The 24,327-nt window shown below is 58.5% G+C and overlaps 3 protein-coding genes across 4 annotated transcripts; 2 read left to right on the forward strand and 1 right to left on the reverse strand.

The window, feature by feature from the left end:
* The first annotated feature begins 830 nt into the window (after positions 1–830).
* On the forward strand, positions 831–13,984 carry SYP (synaptophysin). Its single transcript, XM_084612195.1, has 7 exons — positions 831–875; positions 2,531–2,596; positions 3,861–3,985; positions 5,499–5,697; positions 5,810–6,001; positions 6,293–6,596; positions 12,621–13,984. Exons 1-6 carry the CDS (start codon positions 858–860, stop codon positions 6,590–6,592), a joined length of 900 nt encoding a protein of 299 aa, XP_084468321.1. The 5' UTR covers positions 831–857; the 3' UTR covers positions 6,593–6,596; positions 12,621–13,984.
* Positions 13,985–14,507: 523 nt separating this feature from the next.
* Positions 14,508–16,606, reverse strand: TREX2 (three prime repair exonuclease 2). Of its 2 annotated transcripts, none has more exons than XM_084612827.1 (2): positions 16,196–16,606; positions 14,508–15,398 (listed from the first exon to the last, which is right to left on the reverse strand). In XM_084612827.1, the coding sequence occupies exon 2, from the start codon at positions 15,394–15,396 to the stop codon at positions 14,719–14,721; it is 678 nt and encodes a 225-aa protein (XP_084468953.1). In that variant the 5' UTR covers positions 15,397–15,398; positions 16,196–16,606; the 3' UTR covers positions 14,508–14,718. The 2 variants fall into 2 exon arrangements, with proteins under 2 accessions (XP_084468953.1, XP_084468952.1); XM_084612826.1 differs by having other exon boundaries at positions 14,509–15,398; positions 16,200–16,606.
* A 598-nt stretch (positions 16,607–17,204) lies between these two features.
* Positions 17,205–23,173, forward strand: LOC311511637 (emerin-like). The gene is made up of 7 exons (XM_084612390.1): positions 17,205–17,323; positions 17,964–18,056; positions 18,145–18,225; positions 18,422–18,502; positions 18,751–18,851; positions 21,979–22,028; positions 22,231–23,173. Exons 1-7 carry the CDS (start codon positions 17,242–17,244, stop codon positions 22,484–22,486), a joined length of 744 nt encoding a protein of 247 aa, XP_084468516.1. The 5' UTR covers positions 17,205–17,241; the 3' UTR covers positions 22,487–23,173.
* The last annotated feature ends 1,154 nt before the right edge of the window (positions 23,174–24,327 follow it).

Here is a 24,327-nt window from a genome sequence, read left to right on the forward strand (position 1 = left end):
TGCTAACTTTTCCTTAACAGGCCCTGGGCTGGGGGCAGGGCCAGGGGACTGTGAGTGGTGGTGATGGGGCCTCTGGGGAACTGGCTGGCTCAGGGGGTCGGGGAATGGGACCTGGGGCCTTTGCCCCCTAGGGGGCGCCGGCTCCCATCTGAGCCCAGGGCAGGAGAGAGACCTTGGGGGCGGGCGAAGACACCAGGGAGACCCCAGGGCTTCAGGACTCCGCTGGGGTGGGTTCCTGGCCCTCTGTTTGGACCTCCCCCTAGAGGAAAGGAGCCGGGGGGGGGTGACCCATTGGGGAGGGGCCGGAGAAAAGAACCCAGCAGGGGGAGGGATTCGCCCCCAAACCCCACCCCCCCATTGGTCAGGGGACACTGGTTACTCAAGCTGCCCCGCCCCCTTCGCTGAAGCCCCACCCCCATCCAGTAGGGGGAGCCCCCCAGGTGAGTTGTGCTGGGGGGGAGAGTTGGGGGACTGTCAGACCTACAGCCCTCAAATGGAACCCAGGAGTCCTGGCTCCCAGCCCCCCGGCTCTAATCACTAGACCCCACTCTCCTCCCAGAGCCGGGAAGAGAACCCAGGAGTCCTGGCTCCCAGCCCCCTGGCTCTAATCACTAGACCCTACTCCCCTCCCAGAGCTGGGGAGAGAACCCAGGAGTCCTGGCTCCAAGTCCCCAGCTCTGGGATTTGAACCCCCCCCCCCGCCCCATCTCTCCCGCTCCCTCTGCCAGGGAGTGACATCCCCCGTCGTGACGTCACCCTACCCCCCCCCGCTCTTCCCTCCTGCGTCTGCACCCCCCCTCCTGGCTGTTCTGGATCTAGCCCTTCCCCCCACCCGCCTTGCTCCAGACAGCTCCAAGATGGAAGTCCTCAATCAGGTACGCACCTGGCTCGCTCAGTACCATAGACAGCAATCAGGGGAACGGGGGGGCTTTTCCCACAGGGCAAGGGGCCCCCTCTGCTCCCCCCGAGATGCACCCCGCTCCCTCCATGCACCCCCAATCCCTGCCTAGCGGGTTTTTTTTTTTTTTTTGCAGCTGCTGCTGCATTCAAACGCAACGCACTGCAAATATAGGGGGGGGGGGCAGGCTATGGGGCAGGCTAGGGTATTTCTCTGCTGCAACTGTGGGGGGGCGAATCTGAGATTGATGCTGGGGGGCACACATGGGCGCGATTCTCTGAGATTATAATGGGGGGTTAGGAGATTTCCCAGCTGCAGAGGGGGGAGATCTGAAATTGATGCATGGGGGGGGCACAGATTGGCTGCAGGCAGATTGCAGTGGGGAGTGTAGGGGGGGTCAGGAGCTAGGATATTTCCGTGCTGCAAATGCGGGGGGGGGTCTGAAACTGATGCAAGGGGGGTTCAGATTGGATGGACGCCTTGAGGCGGGGGATCATCTGGGATGGGGCGGGAGGTGACCGGATATTTTGCAGTGGGGGATGTGTGGGGATGTGTGTGTGGGGGGGTGAACTACAAATATTCCCCCCCTCCATTTGCAGCAGGGGCGGGGGCGGGGAGGGAAGATGGCTGAGCTCTGCTGCAGTGGGTTCATTGCCATGACGGTCAGGTGCGGGGGGGGGGGAATGTGGGGCTCACGTGTGGGGAGGGCTCTTTATGAATGGGGGGGGACACTCGAGAATATTCTCCCACCCGCTGCTGCGGTAGAGACTGGCAGGGATGGTGCATTCAACCGGTTGCCTGCTGGCTGGAGGAATATGGGGGTGCAGATAATTGGGGGGGGGGCTGATTGCCATGGGGAGGGTCTGGCTCAGGGATATTTACCCCTGACAGCAAGATGGCGAGGGAGTCAAAATGTCAAGTGTAATGCCATCAATGGGGACTCAGGGTAATTTTTGGGGGCTGTTTATGAACGGGGGGGGGCAGAATCTTCTGCCACCAGCAGCATCGGGGTTGGGGGGCTGGTGAGGGTGATGCAGGCAATCCTTGCATCAGGTTTGGGGGGGGTTGAGGGGGTGCAGATATCGGAGGGTTGTTTATTAATTGGGGGTTAACATCTACCCCACCAACAGCAGGAGGAGTAGGGGGGTTCCGGCTGATTGGGGGGCAGTGAGTTTGGGGGCGGGGAAAGGTTTGGGAGGCTGTGGGTATGTGTTTGGGGGAGGTATTTCCTGCAGGCCTTTCCTAGTAGGAACTTATGATCTTCAATAACCGTCTTGCGCTGGGGTCTCTCCCTGACTCTGGGAGGGGAGTGGGGTCCAGTGGTTAGAGCGGGGGGAGGGGACTGATAGTCAGGACTCCTGGGTTCTCTCCCCGGCTCTGGGAGGAGAGTGGGGTCTAATGACTAGAGCGGGGGGGGGCTGGGAGCCAGGACTCCTGGGTTCTCTCCCTGGCTCTGGGAAAGGCGTGGGGGTCTAATGGTTAGAGCCGGGGGCTGGGGCTGAGAGCCAGGACTCCTGGGTTCTCTCCCTGGCTCTGGGAGGGCAGGGGTTCAGGAAACGATGGGATGTCAGATATTTTAATATCACCCCCTCCTCCTGCCCCATCCCCCTTTCTCTCCACCTTGACCGACAGGTCGTGGCTGGGGGACAATTCCGGATGCTCAAGGAACCGCTGGGGTTTCTGAAACTGCTGGAATGGGTGAGTCCCCCGGAACTGGCTCCTCAGGACCCTGAGGTTGGGGGGTCCTGTCTGGACTGCCTCTGAGCTGGCCTAGGGCTTGGAGCCAGCGCCCCCTAGAGGGGACAGGCCCTGTTTCCCCACCCCCCAACCTGCAGAGCCAGGCAGCGTGGGAGGGGCTGTAGGATTGGAGGAAGGAGGTGCAGGAAAACCCGGTTATCAGATCCTGTTACCCCATCAGATTTGGGGAGACCAGAGATGGAGAAACTCAGAGACAGAATGAGAGATTCCAGACCCCTAATCCTGCTGGTTCTGGAGCAGTTCCAGACCCCCCCATACCCTGCCCTGACAGTTCTGGAGCACCTCATGACCCCCTCCCCACCGGTTCTGCAGCATCTCCCGACCCCAACACTTCCCCCCTCTGGTTCTAGAGCGGCTCCTCCCTCCACCAGTTCTGGAGTGGCTCCCGACCCCCCTGCCGGTTCTAGGCCGTCTCCTGACCCCACCCCTCATCCCCCTCTGGTTCTAGAGCAGCTCCTTCCCCCTGCCGGTTCTGGAGTAGCCCCTGACTCCCCCACCCCCTCTGGTTCTGGACCAGTCCCCAAACCCCTCACACCTGCTGGTTCTGGAGCAGCTCCTGGCCCTCCCCACCCGCTCTCCGGTTCTGGATCGGCTCCCAAATCCCCCACCCCTGCCAGTTCTGGATTAGCTCCCGGTCCCCCTGCCGGTTCTGGAGCGGCTCCTGGCCCTCCCAACCCTGCCAGTTCTGGAGTGTTTCCAGACCCACTCGCTTGACATTTCTGCCGTATTATGAACCCATTGACCCAACTGGTTGGGGAACGATTCCAGGTGCCCGTGGACCCTGCTGGTTCTGGAGTCATTTGCCCCCGGATCAGACCTGTGGGCCCGTCCAGCCTGATATCCGCCCCCCCTTCTTCCAGCACGGGGTCGGGGGGAGGATGGAGGAACCCATGAGAACAGAGGAGTGTGGCTGACGTAGACAGATGGACAATTGGGTCAGACAGGTTCTTATCTCTTCCCAGCTCTCTGGGAGGATTAGAGGGGGCGGGACCCAGCTAACCCTTCTTACCCACAATTCCTCTCTGCTCTACCCGCCTCCCCGTCCCGGAGGCAGGGTTATTAATCCTAGCACCAGCCAGCGCTCCCACCCTGCTCCCCACAGCGACGCCCGCCGGGAGAGGCCGGAGAGGCTGGGAGCTCCCCCCCACAGCCAGCGCTTCCTGCAGAACCCCTGTGGTCTCACCCCCCCCATCTCACCCCACAGCTCTTTGCTATCTTTGCGTTCGCCACCTGCGGGACCTACAGTGGGGAATTTCGCCTCAGCATTGAGTGTGTGAATAAAAGCGAGAGCAACCTGAACATCGAAGTGGAGTTTGGCTACCCATTCAGGTGAGCTGGGCGTTACGGTGCATAGGGACCGGCCGGTGGGCTGCTACGCTGCGTAGGGACCTGGAGACTTTTGATGTTTCAAGACTGGGATGGGATAGCATCTGAGATTCACACTGACTTTGCCTCATAGAGGCCTGGGCGGTGAATTCAGCATATCGACTGGTACCTCCTATACAGGCTGGGGCTTTATTTACAGTATATGGACCAGCATCGCCTTGGTCAATTGTTCCAATTAAAAACTGACAACTTATTTCCAGGCTGTATTCTATATACAGACTGCCCTTGACTTTCACTTCACAGTCAGGATTAATACTAGGAACTATTCCCGGGAAGCTTGGGCTGTATATACAGTATATCGACTGACACCACCTACACAGCCCAGGCCTGTGTTCTGTATACAGATGACCTCTGTCTTTGAGATAGGCATTAGGATTTAGAGTAGGCACTGTTCTTGGGCGGCTGGGGATGTATTTATAGTATATGGACCAGCATCTCCTTGGCAGACTGGGCTATATATATGGTATATGGCCTGGTGCCTCCTACACAGAGCGAAGCTGTGTTCTGTGTGCAGACTCCTGCCCTTGACTTTCAGGTAGAAATCAGGATGCACACTGGGCTCTGTCCCTGGGAAGCCCAGGCTATATTTGTAGAGTATATGATGTGGTTCCTTCTGTACAGACCAGGGCTTCATTTTTTGCACGGCCTGCTCTCAATTTTGATTTACAGTCAGGACTTATGAGGGTCGCTATTCCTGGGAAGTCTGGGCTGTACAGTGTATGAACTGGCATCTCTATACAGATCTGGTATGTATATCCCGTATAGGGACCAGCACCACCTACACAGGCCAGGCAGTATTCTGTATACAGACTGACCTTGTCTTTGTGTTCATGGTCAGGGTTGACATTGTGTGCTATTCCTAGGAGGACTGGGCTATATATACGCAATATAATTGGCCAGCATCTCCTTCACAGCCCTGGTCCATATTTACTATACATGGACCGGGACCTCCTACACAGATGGGGCTGTATTCTGTAAACAGACAGCCTTTCTCTTTGTGTTAGTGATCAGGGTCACATTGGGCCCTATTCCTGGAGGTCTGGGCTAGATATAAGAAATATATGGCCCAGCACCTCCTACACAGACCTGGTCCGTATATGGACCGGCATCTCCTACACAGACTGGGCAGTATTCTGTATACAGAGATCTTTGTCTTTTGTTAGTTGTCATGATTGACATTGGGTGGTATTCCTGGGAGGTCTGGGCTGTATATACAGTATATTGACTGGCATCTGCTATACAAAACTGGTCGATATTTGTTGTATATGAACTGACGCCTCCTACACAGACCGGGGCTGTATTCTGTCTACAGACTGCCTTATCTTTGCATTAGCGGTCAGGGTTGTCACTGGGCTCTATTCCTGGGAGGTCTGGGCTATACATACAGGATACGGACCAGTACCTCCTGTATGACTGAGCCCCCTGCCTCATGTTCCCCCCAACCCCCTTCCTCAAGACTCCACCAGGTCTATTTCGACGTCCCAGCCTGCAAGGGGCACGAGGTGGAGAAGGTGTTCCTCATGGGGGATTACTCCTCCTCGGCTGAATTCTTCGTCACCATCGCGGTCTTCGCCTTCCTGTACTCGCTGGCTGCCACGGTCGTCTACCTCTTCATGGAGAACAAGTACCGGGAGAATAACAAGGGCCCCATGATCGTGAGTTTGGGGCGCACAGGGAGCGGGGAGTTGGGCAGGGGGCTCTCTCCCTCGGCAGGCAGGGCCAGGCATTGGGGGGCCACGCAGGGGGCTAACCCGGCTCTCTCCCCAGGATTTCGTTGTCACCGCTGTCTTTGCCTTCATGTGGCTGGTGAGCTCGTGTGCCTGGGCCAAGGGTCTCTCCGACGTCAAGCTAGCAACGGACCCCGACAACGTGATCGAGGGGCTGGAGGTCTGCAAAAAAGAGGGGAACACGTGCAAAGAGCTGAAGGACCCCATCATCTCAGGACTCAACACCTCCGTGGTGAGACCCTTCCCCAGCCAGCCAGACCCCCTGAGGGGAGCTGGCGCCCCCTAGAAGGGACAGGCCTTGTGCCCCATTCCCTGCCCCCCATAGCCAGCCAGGACCTGACCTGGGGCCGGATAGGAACCGGCGCCCCCTAGAGGGGACAGGCTCCGTGCCCCATTCCCCAGCCCCCTGAGCCAGCTAGTCCCCACCCTGGGGCCAGATGGGAGCCAGCGCCCCCTAGAGGGGACCTCCTGCCCTCTGTGCATTAACCCTTCCTTCCCGTGCTCTTTCTCCCCTGCCACCCAGGTCTTTGGCTTCCTGAACCTGGTGCTGTGGACAGGAAATCTCTGGTTCGTGTTTAAGGAGACGGGCTGGAGCGCCCCCTTTGCCAAGTACCCGCCGGCCGCCCCGGAGAAGCAGCCGGCTCCGGACAACTACGCCGACTCCTACAACCAGGGCTCTGGCTACGTGCAGCAGGATTCGTACGGCCAGCAAGGCGGCTACCAGCCGGAGTATAACCAGCAGGGCTACGGGCAGCCCGACCCCTACAGTCAGCAGGGGGGGTACGGCCAGGCCGCCCCCACTTCCTTCTCCAACCAGATGTAGGCGGGTGAGTTAAACTGGGGTGCCGGGATGGGGGGGTGTTGCGTTGTGTGTGCCGTGGGAGAGAGACAGGAGCAGGGAACGCAGGATTTGGGGAGCATGGGGGATGCGGGGCCCACAGCACTAGGGCGACCCTGGGGTGTATAAACAGGCGACTCTCGAGTGGGAGCAGAGAGGTGATTTGGCCTCCGGATCTGGCCCTGGTGTGGCCGCTACTGGGATCCCGCGTCCGGTTCCAGTACCCACAATTCAGGGAGGATGTGGATCAATCACACGAGAATGATTCAATGCCAGACGGCGAGAGACGGCAGGAGCACCAGCTGTTTGGCTGAAAAAAGGGAAGGTGAAGGGGTGAATTGATCCCTGTCTCGAAGTGTCTCCAGGGGGAACAGATATTTAGTAACGGGCTCTCCACCCTAGCACTCAAAGGGTTAACACAATCCGGTGGCTGGACGTTGAAGCTGGACAAATTCAGCCTGGAAATCAGGTGTCCACTTTTAACGGTGAGCGTAATTCACCCCGGAACAATCTGACCAAGGGTCACGGTGGGTTGCCCATCACGGGCGACTTTTCAGTCAAGCTGGGATGTTCTAAAAGACCAATTCTAGGAATTATTTGGCGGCCGTTCTGCACTTTGGGTGATACAGGACTTCAGGGTCGATATTCGCAATGGACAATTCTGGCCTTGAAATCCAAGGATCATAGAATATCAGGGTTGGAAGGGACCTCAGGAGGTCACCTAGTCCAACCCCCTGCTCAAAGCAGGACCAATCCCCAATTTTTGCCCCAGATCCCTAAATGGCCCCTTCAAGGACTGAACTCACAACCCTGGGTTTAGCAGGCCAATGCTCAAACCACTGAGCTATCCCTCCCCCCCAGCTGTAGGCAAACTGGGAAGGGATCTATTCGTATCTGTAAACGTCACCGGAGACGAACAAACCGAAGGAACAAACAAAATATGTCCGTCAAGAATCAAAATGGACACACAGGCAAAGCAAGATAAATCCTGCTTGAGAAGGAGAGTTTGGGTTACTGCTGACTTTGTATATTCTGACATACACTGGGGACAAATAGGTGTTTTCTCGGTTATAAAGCTTTACCGTTTTCAGTTGCAACATCTGTTGTCATTAAATAATTAATGTTTGGCCCCTTCTCATTGTCTGACCTGTCCCCAGAATTTCCTGCAACTGTGAGAATTGAAAAAGGGAAAAATCAAATGCTTAAAGCCCGTAATTTGACACAGCTGTGAAACCGTAGATGGGAAAAAGTACTTCCATCTGCGAGAATTGAAATTGGCAACAAAATAAAATTTAAAAAAGGAAGGGCTTAAAGCCCGTAGTTTTGCACAACTGTGCAAATTTAAATGGATGAAAATTGAAAAAACCTTTAAACCCCGTAATTAGAACGGGGAAAATTGAAATTAGGAAAAATAAAAAATGGACTTAAAACCCGTAATTGTGCACCGCTGTGAAAATTTAAATCAGTGAAAAGATCAAAACCCGTCAGTCTGAGGGTGAAAATTGAAACTGGTGAAAAGGAAATAGGTTTTAAGCACTTTGAATTGTGCACAGCTGTGAAACCTGAAATCGGAGAAAAGATGAAAACCCGTCGCTTTGATGGTGAAAATTTAAATTGGTAAAAATACAAAAAAGTGCTTAAACCCTGGAATGGTGCACAGCCGTGAAAATTTAAATCAGTGAAAATGGAAACATTGCTTGACACCTATCTTTGGGCCTGGCTGTTAAAATTTCAGTCAATAACATGAAAAAATACAAATGCTTAAAATCCATAATTTTACCTGTGAAGGTTCACACTGGTTTCAAAAATGGCTGAAAACCCGAAACTTTGCACAGTGGTGAAAATATAAATAGGTAAAAATTAAAAAAAAAAAAAAGCTTAAAAATAACCATCAGTATTGTCCATCAAAATTATATTAAAAACAAATCAAATTCTGCCAAATCCCATATTAACTAATTACCGGCATCACCTTTCTCAAGGTTCTTTCCATTTTGACTGCTTCGCTAAAGAAAACGGGCTGGAGCGTTGGATTTAATTTTATGGAGCTTTCTTAGCTATGCAAAACAACAGCAACTAATCGCGCAAGACATAAGAATGCAAAAATCGGGTTGCCCTGCGAGTTGGCTAACATAAACCAGACACTAGGTCGATAAACCCCAGATTCAAATAACGCACAGGAACAAATAACAGATATGCATCTGAGGAAGTGAGCTGTAGCTCACGAAAGCTTATGCTCTAATAAATTGGTTAGTCTCTAAGGTGCCACAAGTCCTCCTTTTCATCTTGGGAAGGGGACTTTCTTTCGAATTTTGTGGCTAAGAGACCCGCAGAATAGTCCCTGGCTTGTGCCAGTTGCTTATCAAATGTAGTGTTGCTAACACAATAGAGGAAAAAGAATCCAGATCTAAACGTAAGACACCAAGGTCTTGTTCCCATTGGATCGGTAGTCAACCTTTTAACCTACTTCCCCATGAAATATTGATAGATTCATCTCCTCTGTCCTCCTGTGTCGCACCTGTGGCCTTTCTCCTCCTTCCCTGGCTCTATACTGACTTCTCCTAAAACCTCAGGCCAAAAACTCATGAGGCGAGGAGTTCCAACGGATCACATTAGAAACGGGTGCTTCTTCGGGTCTGTTCCAGATTCTCAGAAGGGACCATCAGGATTATCTAGTCTGACCTCCTGTACCACACAGGACTTCCTCCAAATAATTCCGAGAGCAGATCTCTTAGATCTTGATTTTAAAATTGCCCGTGATGGAGAATCTCCCACGAGCCATGGGAAATTGTTTCCATGGTGAATTGTCCTCACCTAGAGCTCGTGAGGCTGCAGGAAACCGTTAAGCCTGGCGGGATGTGTCCCAGTCAAGAGGAACTTGTTCCATTTCGGAGCAGCTTTCCTGCAATCTTGAGCGGCACCTGCCCAGGGACGCCGGGACAATCTTTACAGCACATCTCCTGGCTGATTAATTTGCTGCCCAGTTTCAGGTCAGCAGCACGCAGGAGCCAAGCCACGTCTATAACAAAGATTATACTTGCAAAGGAGGCGAATGCCCCGTGTTTGCCCGCGGATGTGATTTATATTTCTTAGCGTGCTGGAGTTTTGCCTGCGTTAGCTTTTTCCACTCCATAGAATAGATCCGTTGTCTTGTTAAATTGCTCCCCAAGGCATCTGGCTACTGAAAAAAGGGGGGGGTGGCACCCGTTCTGGGCCAAAGTCCAACCTCTGTGTTGCGAGTGTCCTTTTACCCTGAGCCAGGTGGTGACCCTGCGGCCAAAACGCCTTGGATCGAACCCCCATCATTGCCGCTCATCTGCGGGGCCAGTGTGCCCCGGCGCCAAGAACATCGCGGGATCGACGCCCCCCTGTGCTTGACGTACAACGCTCCCGCTAACACGCCCAGAACGATCTTAGCCATTTTCGTGGCTGCATCCTGTGGCAGGCTCTCCTTCAACCTGTGAGCTGCTCTAACTTCCAGATCCTCTTCAGCCATCCCTCCCATTAGCCGGCGATGCCCCCTGGCATCGGACTTTTCCTTCTGACGCTCAGCTCAGTTTGAATGTCATCTTGTCGCACTCAGCCCCGTTCTCTAATTTGTCCTGGTCGTTTTCAGTTCCCCAGTGGCGTGGCCACCTCTGCCAGCCTGGCGTCACCTGCAGCTTTGAGCCGCAAACTCTCCGCTCCAGAAACGCCGGTCAAAGATCAGACGAGCACAAATACAGACAGACAGAGCGCCGTCGATCCAGGCGTACACCCAGGAGCGTGGACTCTTCTGCGGATAGAGACCTGTAAATCTTAGGCTGTTCCTAAGGGTGCAAAACTCCCCCAGCTTCGTGTCGTTCGTACCCTCAGATTTCAGCCCCAGGCTGTCTGCCCCTGCTGTCCGAGGTCGTCCGACATTTGTACCTGGTCTGTAGCCACATTTCTATCACTTGCCCATTATCTGCACCATCCTCGGCAAAATCCACCTTGATCTCCGTGGGCTGCGTGGACAAAAGCGATTTTTATATATTGGGGGGCAGAGCAGTGTTTCTCTACCCGTTTGATACCAGGGAGCGCCCTGAAAGTGGGAGGGTCCACAGGTGCCCGAACCGTGGCCCTGCCTCCCACCATGCCCCCAAGGCCCCGCCCTGCTCTCTGAGGCCCCGCCCCACGCCGCCCCTTCTCTCTGATGCCCCACCCCACCCCTTCTCCTGAGGCCACGCCCCCACCCCTTCCCCAAGACCCTGCCCCGCCTCTTCCCCCCAAGGCCCCAGCCCCCATTCGCTCCTCTCCGTGGTGTAGCCATGTCGGCCTCAGGATATTAGACAGACAAGACGGGGCGGGAAACGTCTTTGATTGGCCCGGCTTCTGCGGGAAGACAAGACACGGCACTCGTCATAGGCCCTACGAGGACCCACCCACCGTTAGCTCGGTTACTGTTCGCAGCGGGAGTCAGGGACAGGGTCTGGTCATTTTCAGGCTTTCAGGAAGGGGCCCGGCTGGGTGCCCCAAGCTGGTTCCTCTTCTTGGAGGTGCTGGTCTGGGCCAGGCCCTGTGAAGATTAGAGATGGCCAGCCGAAGCGGGAGGCCATCCAGCCCGGGCACGAGGCATCCTCGCAGCCGGAGCCGGTGTGTTCCAGCCCCTTTGTGCGACCTGCCTTGCCAGAGGTGCTGGTGTAAGACACGTTAGGCCACAGCTTTGTCTGTGCGCCAGCCGCCCATCTCCTCTGGGGCCTTCCAATCCTTCTCTCTCACCCTCCACGGCTAACTTTGACACCCCGTTTCCCATACATCCTGCCAATCTTCTTTTCTCCTGACCTCGGCAGGAGCTCGGGACTGATCTGGGTGCTGATGGGTCGGTGACGCTGCTGATTACACTGTTCTGATCGAGCGTCCCTGTAATGGTTTCACTCCCTTTTATTCAGCGGCTCTCCCGGCCTAGCTGTGGTGATAGCATAAGCTTGTTTGATGGCAAGGCGTAGCCATCTTTCTTCACTTGAGCCTTAAGAAATCAGTCTGAACGCAACAGACTCTCCCCGGCGGTTAAGCCCTCCGGTTACAATATTTTCCCCTTACACCCCGCTCACCGTGTTTGCTTCACTTCCCTCTTTTCCCTGCTGTACTGGGTCACATTAAGAGTCTCGTAACAGCCATCAGCTATTTTGTTAATGTCTCAACGGCCAGGCGGTGGGAAAGCAATGGCTCGTGGCCTGCGGCAAGCCATAAATTACCATCTCGGGCCCTCAGGGGCCATGGCGTGAGTTGATATTTAGGAGACCCACTGCGCTGGGGTGGGACCATGACTGCTTTGTATCTTGACCCCACGTCGGCCTGATTCTCAGGGCCAAGTGCCAAAAACCCCACAGATCCTCTGTCCTGATCCATGCCCCCCCCTTCTCCTCTGGCAGCAGGCCGTGCCATCCCCCACGAGAACAGCGGTGTGTGGGTAGAGATCACTGGGCAGAGTGGGGCCACTTGGAGAGTGGAAGGGCATAAAAATGGCAGGAGAGGCTGAGATGCAGCCATCTCTGGGGTGGGGCCCAGGGGCTGTTTATACAGGGCTCCCAGCACTAAGATGCGGCTGCTTCTGGGGAGAGCTGTTTAGTCAGGGATCTCGCGCCCTCTGCTGGGTTGTTATAATTGGAGGGTGTCTGCTGCAGAGTGCAGGAAGGTTTGGCAGAGTCGATCTGGTCCCAGATGGACCCCCCAAGGAAGGGGAACGGCGCGCCAGGTGGGGGTTGCCTTATAATTGTTTTAGCATGTTGTATTTCATAGTGGGAACTGGGTCTTGCCCACTGCACCCCCCTCCCCCCGCCCCAGACCAAGAGATAGGACCCCGGAGTCCTGGCTCCCAGCCCCCTGCTCTAACCACTAGACCCCACTGCCCTCCCAGAGCCAGGATAGAGCCCCGGTGAGTGAAGGGCGGCGGGGGGCAATCCATGACGTCGGTGCCTGGCCAGCAGGGGGCGCTAGCTGGGTGTGCTCTTATTAATTACCCCTCCTCTGTCTTTCTCTTTCTCTCTCCCCCCAGGTCTCTCCCCCAGCAGGGGGCGTCGTGAGGAGGAGACGCCTGTCCTGCCCTGCCCCCCCCATGTCCCCTCCTGTGGGGGGCTGGCGGGGGGACCCCAGGATGAATGTAGATGTTTGTGCTGTTTATATATATTATATATATATATATATATATGAGAAAATACAACTCTAGATAGCTGTGCACCCCCCCACTTTCCTGCCCTCCACCTCCCCCACTGCCCCCAGCACCCCAACTCCAGACAGCTGTGCCCCCCTGCCTCCCTGCCCCCAACTCCTGCACTGCCCCCAGCACCCCACTCCTGCCTTTTCACCCCCCCACTCTAGACAGTTGTGTGACCCCCGCCTCCCTGCCCCCCACTACCCCGCACACACCCGCAGTGCCCCCATCCCCTGAGTATCGCTAACTCTGTGCTCCCCTCACCCCCCTCAATCCTGGCTGTAGATAGCTGTGCCCTGTGCCCCACTTTAAGGAGGGGTCAGGGGTTCAGATCTCTCTTGATGGCTGTGGGGGAGATTTGGGGTTTCAGGGGTATCAGCAGCTTGGGGGATATTTGGGGGCTCCAGCATGTTTGGGGGGACTGGAACTGAGTGGGGTACACAGGGCAGGGGATGGAGGAGGGGCATGTGGAGGCCGCTGGGGGGTAATTTAGGGCCTCCATCCCCACCCCATTCCCCGCCGGGGGGTGTCACATGGCGAGGGGGGATTCTAGGAAGTGGGGGAGGGGCACCATCCCCAGACAGCACCCGTCAGCCCCAATCCATGCCCCTTCTGCAGTGACCAGTCCGGGGGGGGGGGGAGAGACTGGGGCCTTCCCACGGTACCCCGATTTCCACTGGAGGGGGTGTGGGGAAGGTGACGTAGAACCCAGGTGTCCGGGGACAGCCTATCTATATAGCCATCAATACATCGATCCCTTCCCTACCAACCCACCTATCTGTCTATCCCCGTACACCCCCATATTTATCTATCTACCCCATACATCCCCCATACATCCCCACACATCCCCACACATCCCTCTCCCTATCCGTTCCCCTCTTAGCCCCCCCATCCAGCCCTCGCCCGTCCCCGGGGCCCTCCCCAGAAGCACCCCTATATATCTCTATACGCCATGTCTGTGCTCCAATTCGTGCAGTGCTCGTGAGTTTTGGTTCGTTCGTTCAGGCCCCCCCCTCGCTCGGTGTCGTGAGATTTATTTTTCCTCCCATCTCCGCCAAAAGAAAACTGACGTCGACAAAACAAAGACAAGGACAAACTAATCAAACAACGAAGCCCCCCGCCATCATTCCCCCAGCGTGCCCCCCAAAATATAGAGAACAAAAGTAATAAAAACCAAATAAAAAGAGAAAGAGGGAAAAACCTTTCAACGCTTCTCCAGTCTGATTTCCAGGGCTGGGGGGGGCTGTTTATACAGGGACCCTTCGCCCAGCGCCGAGATGCAGCTGCCTCTGGGGTGGGGCACAGGGGCTGTTAATACTGGGACCCTTTGCCCTCTGCTGGTGGACCTGGGAACTGCAGTCTTTTGGGGTGACGGTCACATGCTGGACACCTGCACCCCGATTTCCCCCAGGGCCCCAAACCAGACATGAAGTCTTAACTCAGCAAAGCATGCGGCTCAGGGCCTGGAGTGTATTTATTAACAGTAAAACCGCGGGGGGAGCTTCCCCCCTGCCATTAAAAGCAGCTGCTTAATACAATCATTTCATTACCCAACTCCAGATCCTTTGACGATCTAATGAACCGTGAGAGTCGTCCACAGAGAACCCAGGAGTCCTGGTTCCCAGCCCCACGTCCCCACTCTAACCCACCAGACCCCACTCCCCTCCCCGAGCATCCTGGTTCCCACCCCCCACTCTAACCATCAAACCCCACTCCCCTCCCAGAGCCAGGGAGAGAACCCCGGTGTCCTGGTTCCCACCCCCCTGCTCTAACCCACCAGACCCCATTCCCCTCCCCAAGCTGGGGAGAGAACCCAGGTGTCCTGGTTCCCAGCCCACCTTGCTCTAACCACCAGACCCCACTCCCTTCCGAGAGCCAGGGCTGCATCCTGGCTCCGACCCCACTCCCCTCCCAGAGCCCAGGACGCCTGGGTTCTTGGCGCTCACTGCGTGGTGGGGAGGTACATGGGGCTCACGTCCCCCCAGTCCCGGGCCTTCCCCGCCGCCCAGCCCATCAGCTGTGGCGCCCTGGCGAGGAAGATGGCGACGAGGGTGCGGACGTCTCCCTCGGCCGAGTGTGCCCTGTCGGGGTCCCTCCCGAAGAGCGTCTGGAAAAGCGCCCCCAAGCTGTACCCTCCTTCGCCCCCCAGGCCCAGCTCCTTCATGGCCTGCAGGGTGTCCAGGCAGCCGGTGGCGGGGGGCAGCTCGGCCCCCACGCGCCCCAGCTCCGTCCGCAGCAGGGGGAAGTCGTACCTATAGCCGTTGTGGGCCACCAGGCAGAGCGGGGGGGCTTGGCGGGCTAGGAACCCCCCCAGGGCCTGAGCCACAGCCTGGTCCAGGCCCTGCTTGCCGTTCTCCTCCAGGCCCTGCTGGCTCAGCCCCGTGATGCGGGCGGCTGCCGGGGTGATGGGCTGTTGGGGGTCGATGCACAGGGTCAGCTGGTCCAGGATGCGGGGCAGCTGGGGGGCACCAGTGTCGTCATCCTGCAGGGGGCGCTGCAGGAGGGAGCGGCGGTGCAGGGCGAAGAGACACAGCTCGGTGATGCGGGGGTGGTCTGGGGGCAGGCCGGTGGTCTCCAGGTCGAAGAAGACGAAGGTTTGGAAATCCTGGGGGGCCAGCATGGCTGGGGAGGAAGAGGCATGTGAGCGGAAGCCAGCGATGCGGCTGCCTCTGGGGCGGGGCGCGGGGCTGTTTATACAGGGACCCCTTGGAAGGGGTAGAGCAATGAGAATTCCTGGGTTCTCTCCCTGGCTCTGGGAAGGGAGTGGGGGCTAGTGGTTAGAGCAGGGGGCCTGGGAGCCAGGACTCCTGGGTTCTCCCCTCTGCTCTGGGAGGGGAGTGGGGGCTAGTGGTTAGAGTAGAGGGGCTGGGAGCCAGGACTCCTGGGTTCCCTCCTTGGTCCTGGGAGGGGAGTGGGGGTTAGTGGTTAGAGCAGGGGGGCTGGGAGCCAGGACTCCTGGGTTCTCTCCCTGGCTCTGGGAAGGGAGTGGGGGCTAGTGGTTAGAGCAGGGGGGCTGGGAGCCAGGACTCCTGGGTTCTCTCCCTGGTCCTGGGAGGGGAGTGGGAGCTAGTGGTTAGAGCAGGGGGGCTGGGAGCCAGGACTCCTGGGTTCTCTCCCTGGTCCTGGGAGGGGAGTGGGGGCTAGTGGTTAGAGCAGGGGGGCTGGGAGCCAGGACTCCTGGGTTCTCTCCCTGGTCCTGGGAGGGGAGTGGGGGCTAGTGGTTAGAGCAGGGGGGCTGGGACACAGGACTCCTGGGTTCTCCCCTCTGCTCTGGGAGGGGAGTGGGGGCTAGTGGTTAGAGTAGAGGGGCTGGGAGCCAGGACTCCTGGGTTCCCTCCTTGGTCCTGGGAGGGGAGTGGGGGCTAGTGGTTAGAGCAGGAGGGCTGGGAGCCAGGACTTCTGGGTTCTTCATCACTCACCCACCTGCAGTTAAGCCTTTCCCTGGCTGTGTGCCTCAGTTTCCCCTCTGTTGTGAGCAGATAGCTCGTCTCCCGGCTGAAAGGTGTCTCCTTAGCAGCTGCCTGGTGCTGTGTGAGCTCCTTGGGGCGGCGCCAGGGGGTGCTGAGGGCCGGTCACTTGTCAGGTCGGGGCGGGGGCCGGGGCCGGGGCCTCCCTCCTGGGGAAATCGAAACCGCCCCAGGCAAAGCGATGAGTCACCAGGGCTCTTTTCTGAGTCTGCTTCCCTCGGGGCGCGTGGGGGGAACGCCCTGCCAGCTCCTGGGAACCCAGGCGTCCTGGCTCCCTGCCCCCCTGCCAGCGCCCAGGGAACCCAGGCGTCCTGGCTCCCTGCCCCCCTGCCAGCTCCTGGGAACCCAGGCGTCCTGGCTCCCTGCTCCCCCCTGCTCCCTTCCCGCCCCCATGAGACCCCACCCACTCCCCTCCCACAGCACAGATGGGACCGAGGCGTCCCGGGCTGGGTCCCAGCTCTGGGGCAACAGGAATTCACGGAGCCCCGGGACTCCCACGGTAGCTACTAGCCAAGTGGGGAAACTGAGGCAGACGGGGGGGAGGGGCAGAAGCTTGCACAAGGGCCTCCGGCCGCTCCCGCGCGCTGGGATATGGGCGGGGCGTTGCCAGGGGCGGGGCGAGAGGGGCGGGGCGTTCCTAGGGGCGGGGCGCGCTGGACGGGGCGTCGCGAGCCTCGGCGGTCCGTTGCCAGGGGCGGGGCGAGAGGGGCGGGGCGTTGCTAGGGGCGGGGCGCGCGGGACGGGGCGTTGCTAGCCACGGCGGTCCGTTGCCAGGGGCGGGGCGAGAGGGGCGGGGCGTTGCCAGGGGCGAGAGGGGCGGGGCGTTGCCCAGTCCCGGACCCTCCCCCCCCGTGTCACTTCCCCTCGCCGCTGGCGCCTCCCGTCCTGGGCCTGCTCCGCGCGCCGGAACCGCGGCTCCCGCCCCCCCCCACAGCCCCCCGCGGCCCCCCCGGGCCCTGCCCCCCCCGCGCTGACCCCCGCCCCCCCCCGGCCGGGCCATGGAGCGGTACCGGGGGCTGACGGACACGGAGCTCATCGCCATGCTGCAGCGCTACGGCATCCCGCACGGGCCCGTCGTGGGTACGGGGGGCGCTGGGGGGAGGGGCCTCGGGGGAGTGGGGGGGCTGCGGGGGGAGGGAGGTGCTGGGCGGGGGAGGGGGGGAAGTTGGGGGGCTGTAGGGGGAGGGGGGAAGTCGGGGGGCTGCGGGGGGAGGGAGGGTCTCTGGGGAGGGGGGAAGTCGGGGGGCTGTGGAGGAAGGGGGGTCTCGGGGGGCTGCGGGGGAAGGGGGGTCTCTGGGGAGGGGGGAAGTCGGGGGGCTGCAGGGGGAAGGGGGGTCTCTGGGGAGGGGGGAAGTCGGGGGGCTGCAGGGGGAAGGGGGGTCTCTGGGGAGGGGGGAAGTCGGGGGGCTGCAGGGGGAAGTCGGGGGGCTGTGGGGGAAGGGGGGTCTCTGGGGAGGGGGGAAGTCGGGGGGCTGCAGGGGGAAGGGGGGTCTCTGGGGAGGGGGAAGTCGGGGGGCTGCGGGGGAAGGGGGGTCTCTGGGGAGGGGGGAAGTCGGGGGGTTGCGGGGGAAGGGGGTGTCGGGGGGCTGCGGGGGAAGGGGGGTCTCTGGGGAGGGGCCGGGAGCACTATGGGGTGGGGGCAGATGCCGTCTGTGGGGGAGGGGCAGGGCACCATGGGGGCCCACCTGACCCCCCCCGTCTCCCCCTCCTGTTCCCCCAGGATCGACCCGGAAGCTCTACGAGAGGAAGATCTGCGAATACGAGAGCCAGCGCACCAGGCTGTCACCCTTGGTGGGGGCTGGGAGCTACTCAGGTGAGTGGGGGTCCGGGGGTGTGTGGAGGGGCCAGCAGTCACAGCCACTGACAGCCCCCCCTTTCCTGTGTGTCTCTCCCCTCCCCAGGTCCTGGCACCACCGAGACCTACATCCGGGAATCCTACAGCTACCCCCGGCAGGAGGAGCGGCGCGGCTATGGGGCGGACGGTGAGAGGGGGCCGCGGGGCGGGGGGGGCACAGAGCTGGGTGAGCAGGGGGCTGTGGGGCGGGAGTGAGGGGCACTGGCAGAGTTTTCCCAGGCTTGGGGTGCCTTGGCTGAGGTGTCTGAATGTCCCTGTCTGCTGTGGGGGTGGGGCGTGGAGGTGCCCCCCGCTGACCCCTCCTGTGTCTCTCTGCCCCCCAGACTCCAGCCCCACCAGGATGTACACGCGGGAGCTGTATGATTTCCCTCGTCGTGAGGGTCGCACCGGCTACCTGGGGGATGGTGAGAGGGGAGCCGGGGGGCGTCGGGGAAGTATTTCCTCTGGTGGGGGTGGCAAGGGGGGGGATACAGAGCAGCGAGGATGTGGGGGGAGAAATCTGGTATGATTCCCCTGGCCTGGGCTTGACACCCCACCCCTGGGCCATGTTGACATTCCTGCATCAGGGAGTTCCAGGGGTGGAGCTCTAGTGGGGAAGGGGAGAGCCGTGCCCAGCACCGCATCTCACCCCACTCCTCTCTCCCCCCCCCAGATGTGGACACCGAGTCCTACGAAGAATCTTCCTCCTCTTCCTCCTCCTGGCTCTCTGGTGCAGCCCCAAGTCGCCTGGGGGAAGCCACCACCCGCCAGCCAGTAAGTCAGCCCCGGGGGGGGCAGGACGGGGTGGGTGGGACGTAAGCTCCCCAGATAACCTCCCAGGGGTGGGGGCAGCCTGGCCTGGGAAAGGCAGAAGGCACTGGGGGGGTGGAAATAGGTGTACCCCCCCTTTAGCACTCCCCGCTATCCTATCACCTCCGACCCCCAACTCTGCCCCCGTCCCAGCACCATGGGGCAATCCTGGTGGCCTGGCCTGAAAAACTCAAACCTTAAACTGTTTGCTGCCGGGTGATGTTGGGCCCAGCGCAGCCGGACCTGAATTTTGGCGCAATTAGAAACCGATATAACTTCCCGGGGGGATGATTTTTGGCCGGGTGGATAAATTGTCCCGTCAGCAGTTTGACCCTGTAGGAAAGAGAGAGAACCGGCCTCGGGGTCGTGCTTAAAGCCAGAGAGTTTAGTGCGGACAGAAACGCTGCCCATGTCCGGGATGCCTCGTGCCGCGATGTTACGACGCCCGTGTTTCTAGGATTGACAATTTACCAGCCTCTCCCCGTCCCTAAAACCATCCCGGCTCTGTCCACGGGCCTCCCACATACCCCCCAGCTTGACCTGGGGCCGAACGTTCATGTACTTGGGACAAACTTCTCCTTTTCGAAGAGCAAAACCGACTTCAGCTCTGCAAAGCGTCGGGAAGATGTCACGTATTTGAACAGGGTGATCGGGAGACGGGGCCGGTTCAGGGCAGGGAACTGCTAGAGATGTCTCTACGAGATACTGGTCTGGTGATAGCGTGGACTTTCTTCGTGTACGTGGTGTGATAAGACGGGTTGATAATGGGGGGGGGTGTAAAATATAACCCTGGACTTTCTTCGTGTACGTGGTGTGATAAGACGGGTTGATAATGGGGGGGGTGTAAAATATAACCCACAAAAGTGAGTTTCAGGAAACTTCATTTCAAAATTGAATTTAATTATTTTGGGGGGAAATTTTGCTTGGAAATTTGGTTCCCCTGCCAGTTTCGGGTCATTTTCTATTCTCTCACGGCGATCACATTATTTTAACCGGCCGTTTGAGATTGAGACAGAAAAGACCCGCCATTCCGCCTCGTGAGATGATGTCACCATCTGAAAACGACGAGATTTCCCCCCCAAAAGACCCTTTTCTAACCAAAAAAAATAATTGTTTGGAGAACGTCCATTTTAGGGGTAACTGACAATTGATTTCTTGCCCGGCTGATGGGGTTCTGAAGCCACTGAAAGTCGAGCCGGGTGACGTTTTCCAGACCAGTTGCCTGTTGGCTGAAAACTGCGGTTTCGGATGAGCTGAAGCGATTTCTGAATTTGATCCGCTGGTTTTAGAGCCTCTCGAGAGATTTGTTGTTCTCAGGCAATGTCTGCGATCCGGACAGAAAGGACCCGCCGGTGTGAGATAATGTAATACTGACTAGGAACAAGTAAAGACACACGCACACTGCCCGCCCCCATGTCCACATGAGGAGAGATTCTGCGGTGTGCCCAGCCCTGGCGCTCTCCCCCAGAGACGCAGTTCACCCGGTTGGGTGTCCCCATTGCAAAGCCCGGCTGGAATTGCCAGGCGGGCGATCACGCTGCATTGGGACCCTGGGTTTACAATTGCCGGCCCCGGGGCTCCTGGCTGATGCTGAGCTGCGTCCGCATGGCACATGGCAGGGCTTGGCCCCACCCTGCGTAGCCGGGTCTGAGGGTTTTCTAACAGTCTCCATTTGCGTGTGGACTGTCGAGGGGTGTGGGCCCAAACCTGAGAGTGAGCCCAGGGCAGCATCGACGGGCCCATGATGCCCTGGCTGCCCTCGTTCCTAGTCCGGCCACGCACGCTCAGGCCAGCTTTTGAAAGTCGCTTGGCCCGGGGGGGTTGGCTGGGCTTGCGAAGACTCAGCCAGTGTTTCTCTGTTTGCCCTCCAAACAGCTGCCAAATCCCCACCTCCAGAGACTCGCCTGCTACATCATCACAGCTGGGCTAAATTCTGGGTTTTGAGCATTTAAAAAAATATTTTTTTTTTTAGTCTATTTAAATTTGCACAGTTGCAGGCAGTTATGTGGGGGGGAAGAGCAGGGGTCAGGGGATGGTAGACTATAATTATTTGATGACCCTAGACAGGGAGATTGAAAAATGTAAACTTCATAACCGTTAAAACACCAATTGTCAACATCCCGTATCCAAATATAGAACACAAGTCCCCGTAAATAAATTCTATCTAAGGCGCGCTCCCAGCTATATATTTCTATTATCCAATTTTATTCTATTTTTGGGTTGTGTGTGTCTGGGGAACTTGAGGCTCACTGGGATCTACTGCTAAAAATCGACTCCTTCCCGTTGGATTTGCGGACGACTCTGTGGCAAATGAAAATTGAATCCCACAAGTCGAGTTCCTCCCTTTTTATTTCCGAGCAAGGTCTCAAACGTGTGAAGTCCAGGCCGGTCTACGCCTAAAAGTTACAGCAAGCTGGTTGCGTCACAGGGGGGCTGTGCGAAACGGCGCACCCCAGTGCCGCAGTGAGGTTGACCCCACTGCGGGTGCGGACGCGGCTCAGGCCCCAGAAGAATTCTTCGCCGCCGTTTCTTGGAGAGGCGCCCGCAGCAGAGGGTGGGGAAAACACCTTCCGCTGGCGTGGTGTAGACACTTCCTCCCATGCACCAACTACAGAGGTGCCCTTAATTCAGTTTATTTTATTCCCCTTTTGAAGGGATTTAAATGACACTAAATTAAGGACACTTTAAATCTTTCTCCTCTGTTATCAAAGGGAGGGACCGTAAGGCACCTACATACCTAGTAATCCTGGCCCACTGTTGTTAAGTTAGGGTGAGCTGCCCCCTCCCCCATTTGTACCCCCCAGACCTCTCACAGTAAGTATCTCATTTCTTCTCCTAGTACCTGCTGTTCCCACAACAGTAGGTGGCAGTTTGGGGGTGCAGGATGTGGCCAGTTTAGGGCTTATATTCAGCACCACCACTGTGGAGGGGATATGCAAAATACTCCCTAGGCACAGCTGGAGTATGCAAATGAGGGCATGCATTGCCTGTATTACCTGGCTGCCCCTGAACAGGGGGTTCTGCCCCATAGCTGGACAGCACCTGCTGCCCCCCATCGCCTGGTGTTCGCTGATGGTGCTTTTCCTTGCAGATCGGAGAGGCCGCATCCTACACCCCGAGCAGGACGGAGGAGACTGAGAGGTGAGACCGGGTCACGGACGTGTGCCAGAAGGGGGGCTGTGGCTGGGTTGGGTACCTGTTTGGGGTCCCCCCCTCCTGGGGGGTGAGTTGAGGGCGTATGAGTGGATACTGTGGTGTGTGTGGCTGGAGAGTGCCAGGATGGGGGGTGCTGGGGGGCTGTGAGCACTAACTACTGCCCCCCCTTTGTTCCCCCCCACTGCAGGGACGGCGTCTCCTACCAGCGGGTCTGCCGGGCCCGCCCTGCCCCGCCCCCCATGCGGGTGGAGCCACGCCGTGCCATCCACCCCCTGCCCCGCGGAGGCCCTGGGGGGGGCCCAGGGGGAGGCTCCCGGCGCTACCTGCCTCTCTGGCTGCAGCTGCTGCTCTTCGGCGTGCTCGCAGCCTTCCTGGTGTACGTCTACTGCGCCCTGCAGGGCGGCGCCGATGACAACCCCTTCAAGCAGCACCTTGACGAGTGAGAGGGGCCCCCTCCCCCCAGGGCCCACGGCCCGTCCTGTCTCCCAGCCCCTCTCCTGTCCTCCTCTCCCACTCCCCCAGGGAACGCTGTCTTCTCCTGGCATCCATGGCCCTGCCCCCCAATTCTGACAGCTCTCCCCCCACTTCCTGCTCAGGGATGGTTATTGGGGAGGGGCCCGCCAGCAGGCTGGGGGCCCTGCTGGCGCCTGGTGTGTTTATGTAGGGCCTATGCTAAGTGCCTCCTGGCTCCGCCCTGCCCTGTGCCTAGCCTGGCGGGGGGGGGGGGGGGGGATTGCTACCCCATCCCCCGCAGGGGTTAACACTATGGTGGGGGAGGGGCTGTAACCAGGGTGGGGATGGACACACACTCCAGCCCCTCCTTTAACTTCCTAATCCAGGCTCATCTCCCCCCCCCCCCCCCCACGAGTTGTTCCACTCTTTGGGGGGGGGGGGGGGGAGGAACTAGTCTACTTCCCCTCCCCCCAAATATGTCCTGTCCCCTGCCGGGGGAATCAGTCTCGAAGGGGTAAACAGTTGCCAAGTGGTGCTGCTTAGCTTTTGTAATCTGCTTGGCGGGGGGGGGAAGGGTGTCGCTGCATTTTCCTAGCCAAGGGGGTTGCTTTTGAAACAAACCAGCCGTGGGGGAGCCACTCAATAAAATTGGGGCTTTTTTTGGTTGTTTTGTAAAATTTGGGCTTGTTTGGTTAGTTGGCGGCGGCGGGAGAAGGGCCCTGAGCCAGCCACCCCTCCACACACACCCCAAACCAGTCAGCACCCCCCCCACAGAGCCAGAACTCCTGGGTCCCCTCCCCAGCTCTGGGAGGGGAGTGGGGGCACAGGGGGGCAGGTGGACAGAGGCTGCCCAGGGAAGTGACTGCAGTATTTGCATACCAGGTGATTGGCGTTGATTATATTGCCCCCCTTTCTTAATCGAGGCCTGTACTGGCTTTTCCATTTCCTTGCCCAGGCTCAATGTCCCACCTCCTGGGGCTTCCCCTGCACGCCAAGACTTAACATTGACGGGCCAGCCCGTGGCCCGGCCTTGAGCCCGCCTGTTGGACGGTAGCCGAGTGGCAGCCCCCAGGCCCCACACAGTTGCCTGGGTCCCGCGCCCGCAGGGCAGCCAGGCACTAGAAACACTGTTGGGTCAAAGCCACCAGGTGGCAGCAGAGAGCCTCGCAGCCAGGCCAGGCCAGGGCTGGAGGTGACTTTGGGGAACCTGGCTCCACCTCACCCCCCAGGGGACTCTCTGCATGGACAGGCCTGACCCAGTCACAGGGCAGAAGTCCCCCTCCAGGGCTGGTCTGCGGTGCTGACGGCCACAGCTCTCGTTATTGATGGAACAGGGACCCCCCAAAGCTCCCTGGAGTGCCGCTAATCCCAGAGACATGCTGGCCAGGCAGGGTAGAGCCGGGGGGCGACTGCCCCTATGAGAAAAGCAGAGGGAAAAACCTTCAATGAATCAAACACTGACCCATCCAAGCTCTTGGACTAGGCCGCCCCCTTGAGCAGTAAGAGCAGCACCACAGGGCGAAATACTCCAGCTTAGAGAGGGGACGAAACCAGGAACCCAATAACGGGGGGATTCCAGCTGTCCCCATAATGACTGGGGATGCGGCGAGGAAGTTTCCAGAGCCGGGCGAGAGGTGAACGCAGAGGAAGCGCTCGCTATGTGATGAAACGTAACGCTACCCAAGCAGCCAGCTCAGAAAGGGAACTTGGGACATGCAAATTAGACACAGGAGTGAGACGCCTGCGAGCTGCATGGAAACTCTTTCAAAACTGCGTGAAAGGCTCAAACTAAACCTACAGCCACATACATAAATCAGCGCTGAGGGTGGGA

The sequence above is a fragment of the Lepidochelys olivacea genome (assembly GCF_965140295.1).
Source record: "Lepidochelys olivacea isolate rLepOli2 genome assembly, chromosome: 23".
NCBI classification, from domain to species: Eukaryota; Metazoa; Chordata; order Testudines; family Cheloniidae; genus Lepidochelys; species Lepidochelys olivacea.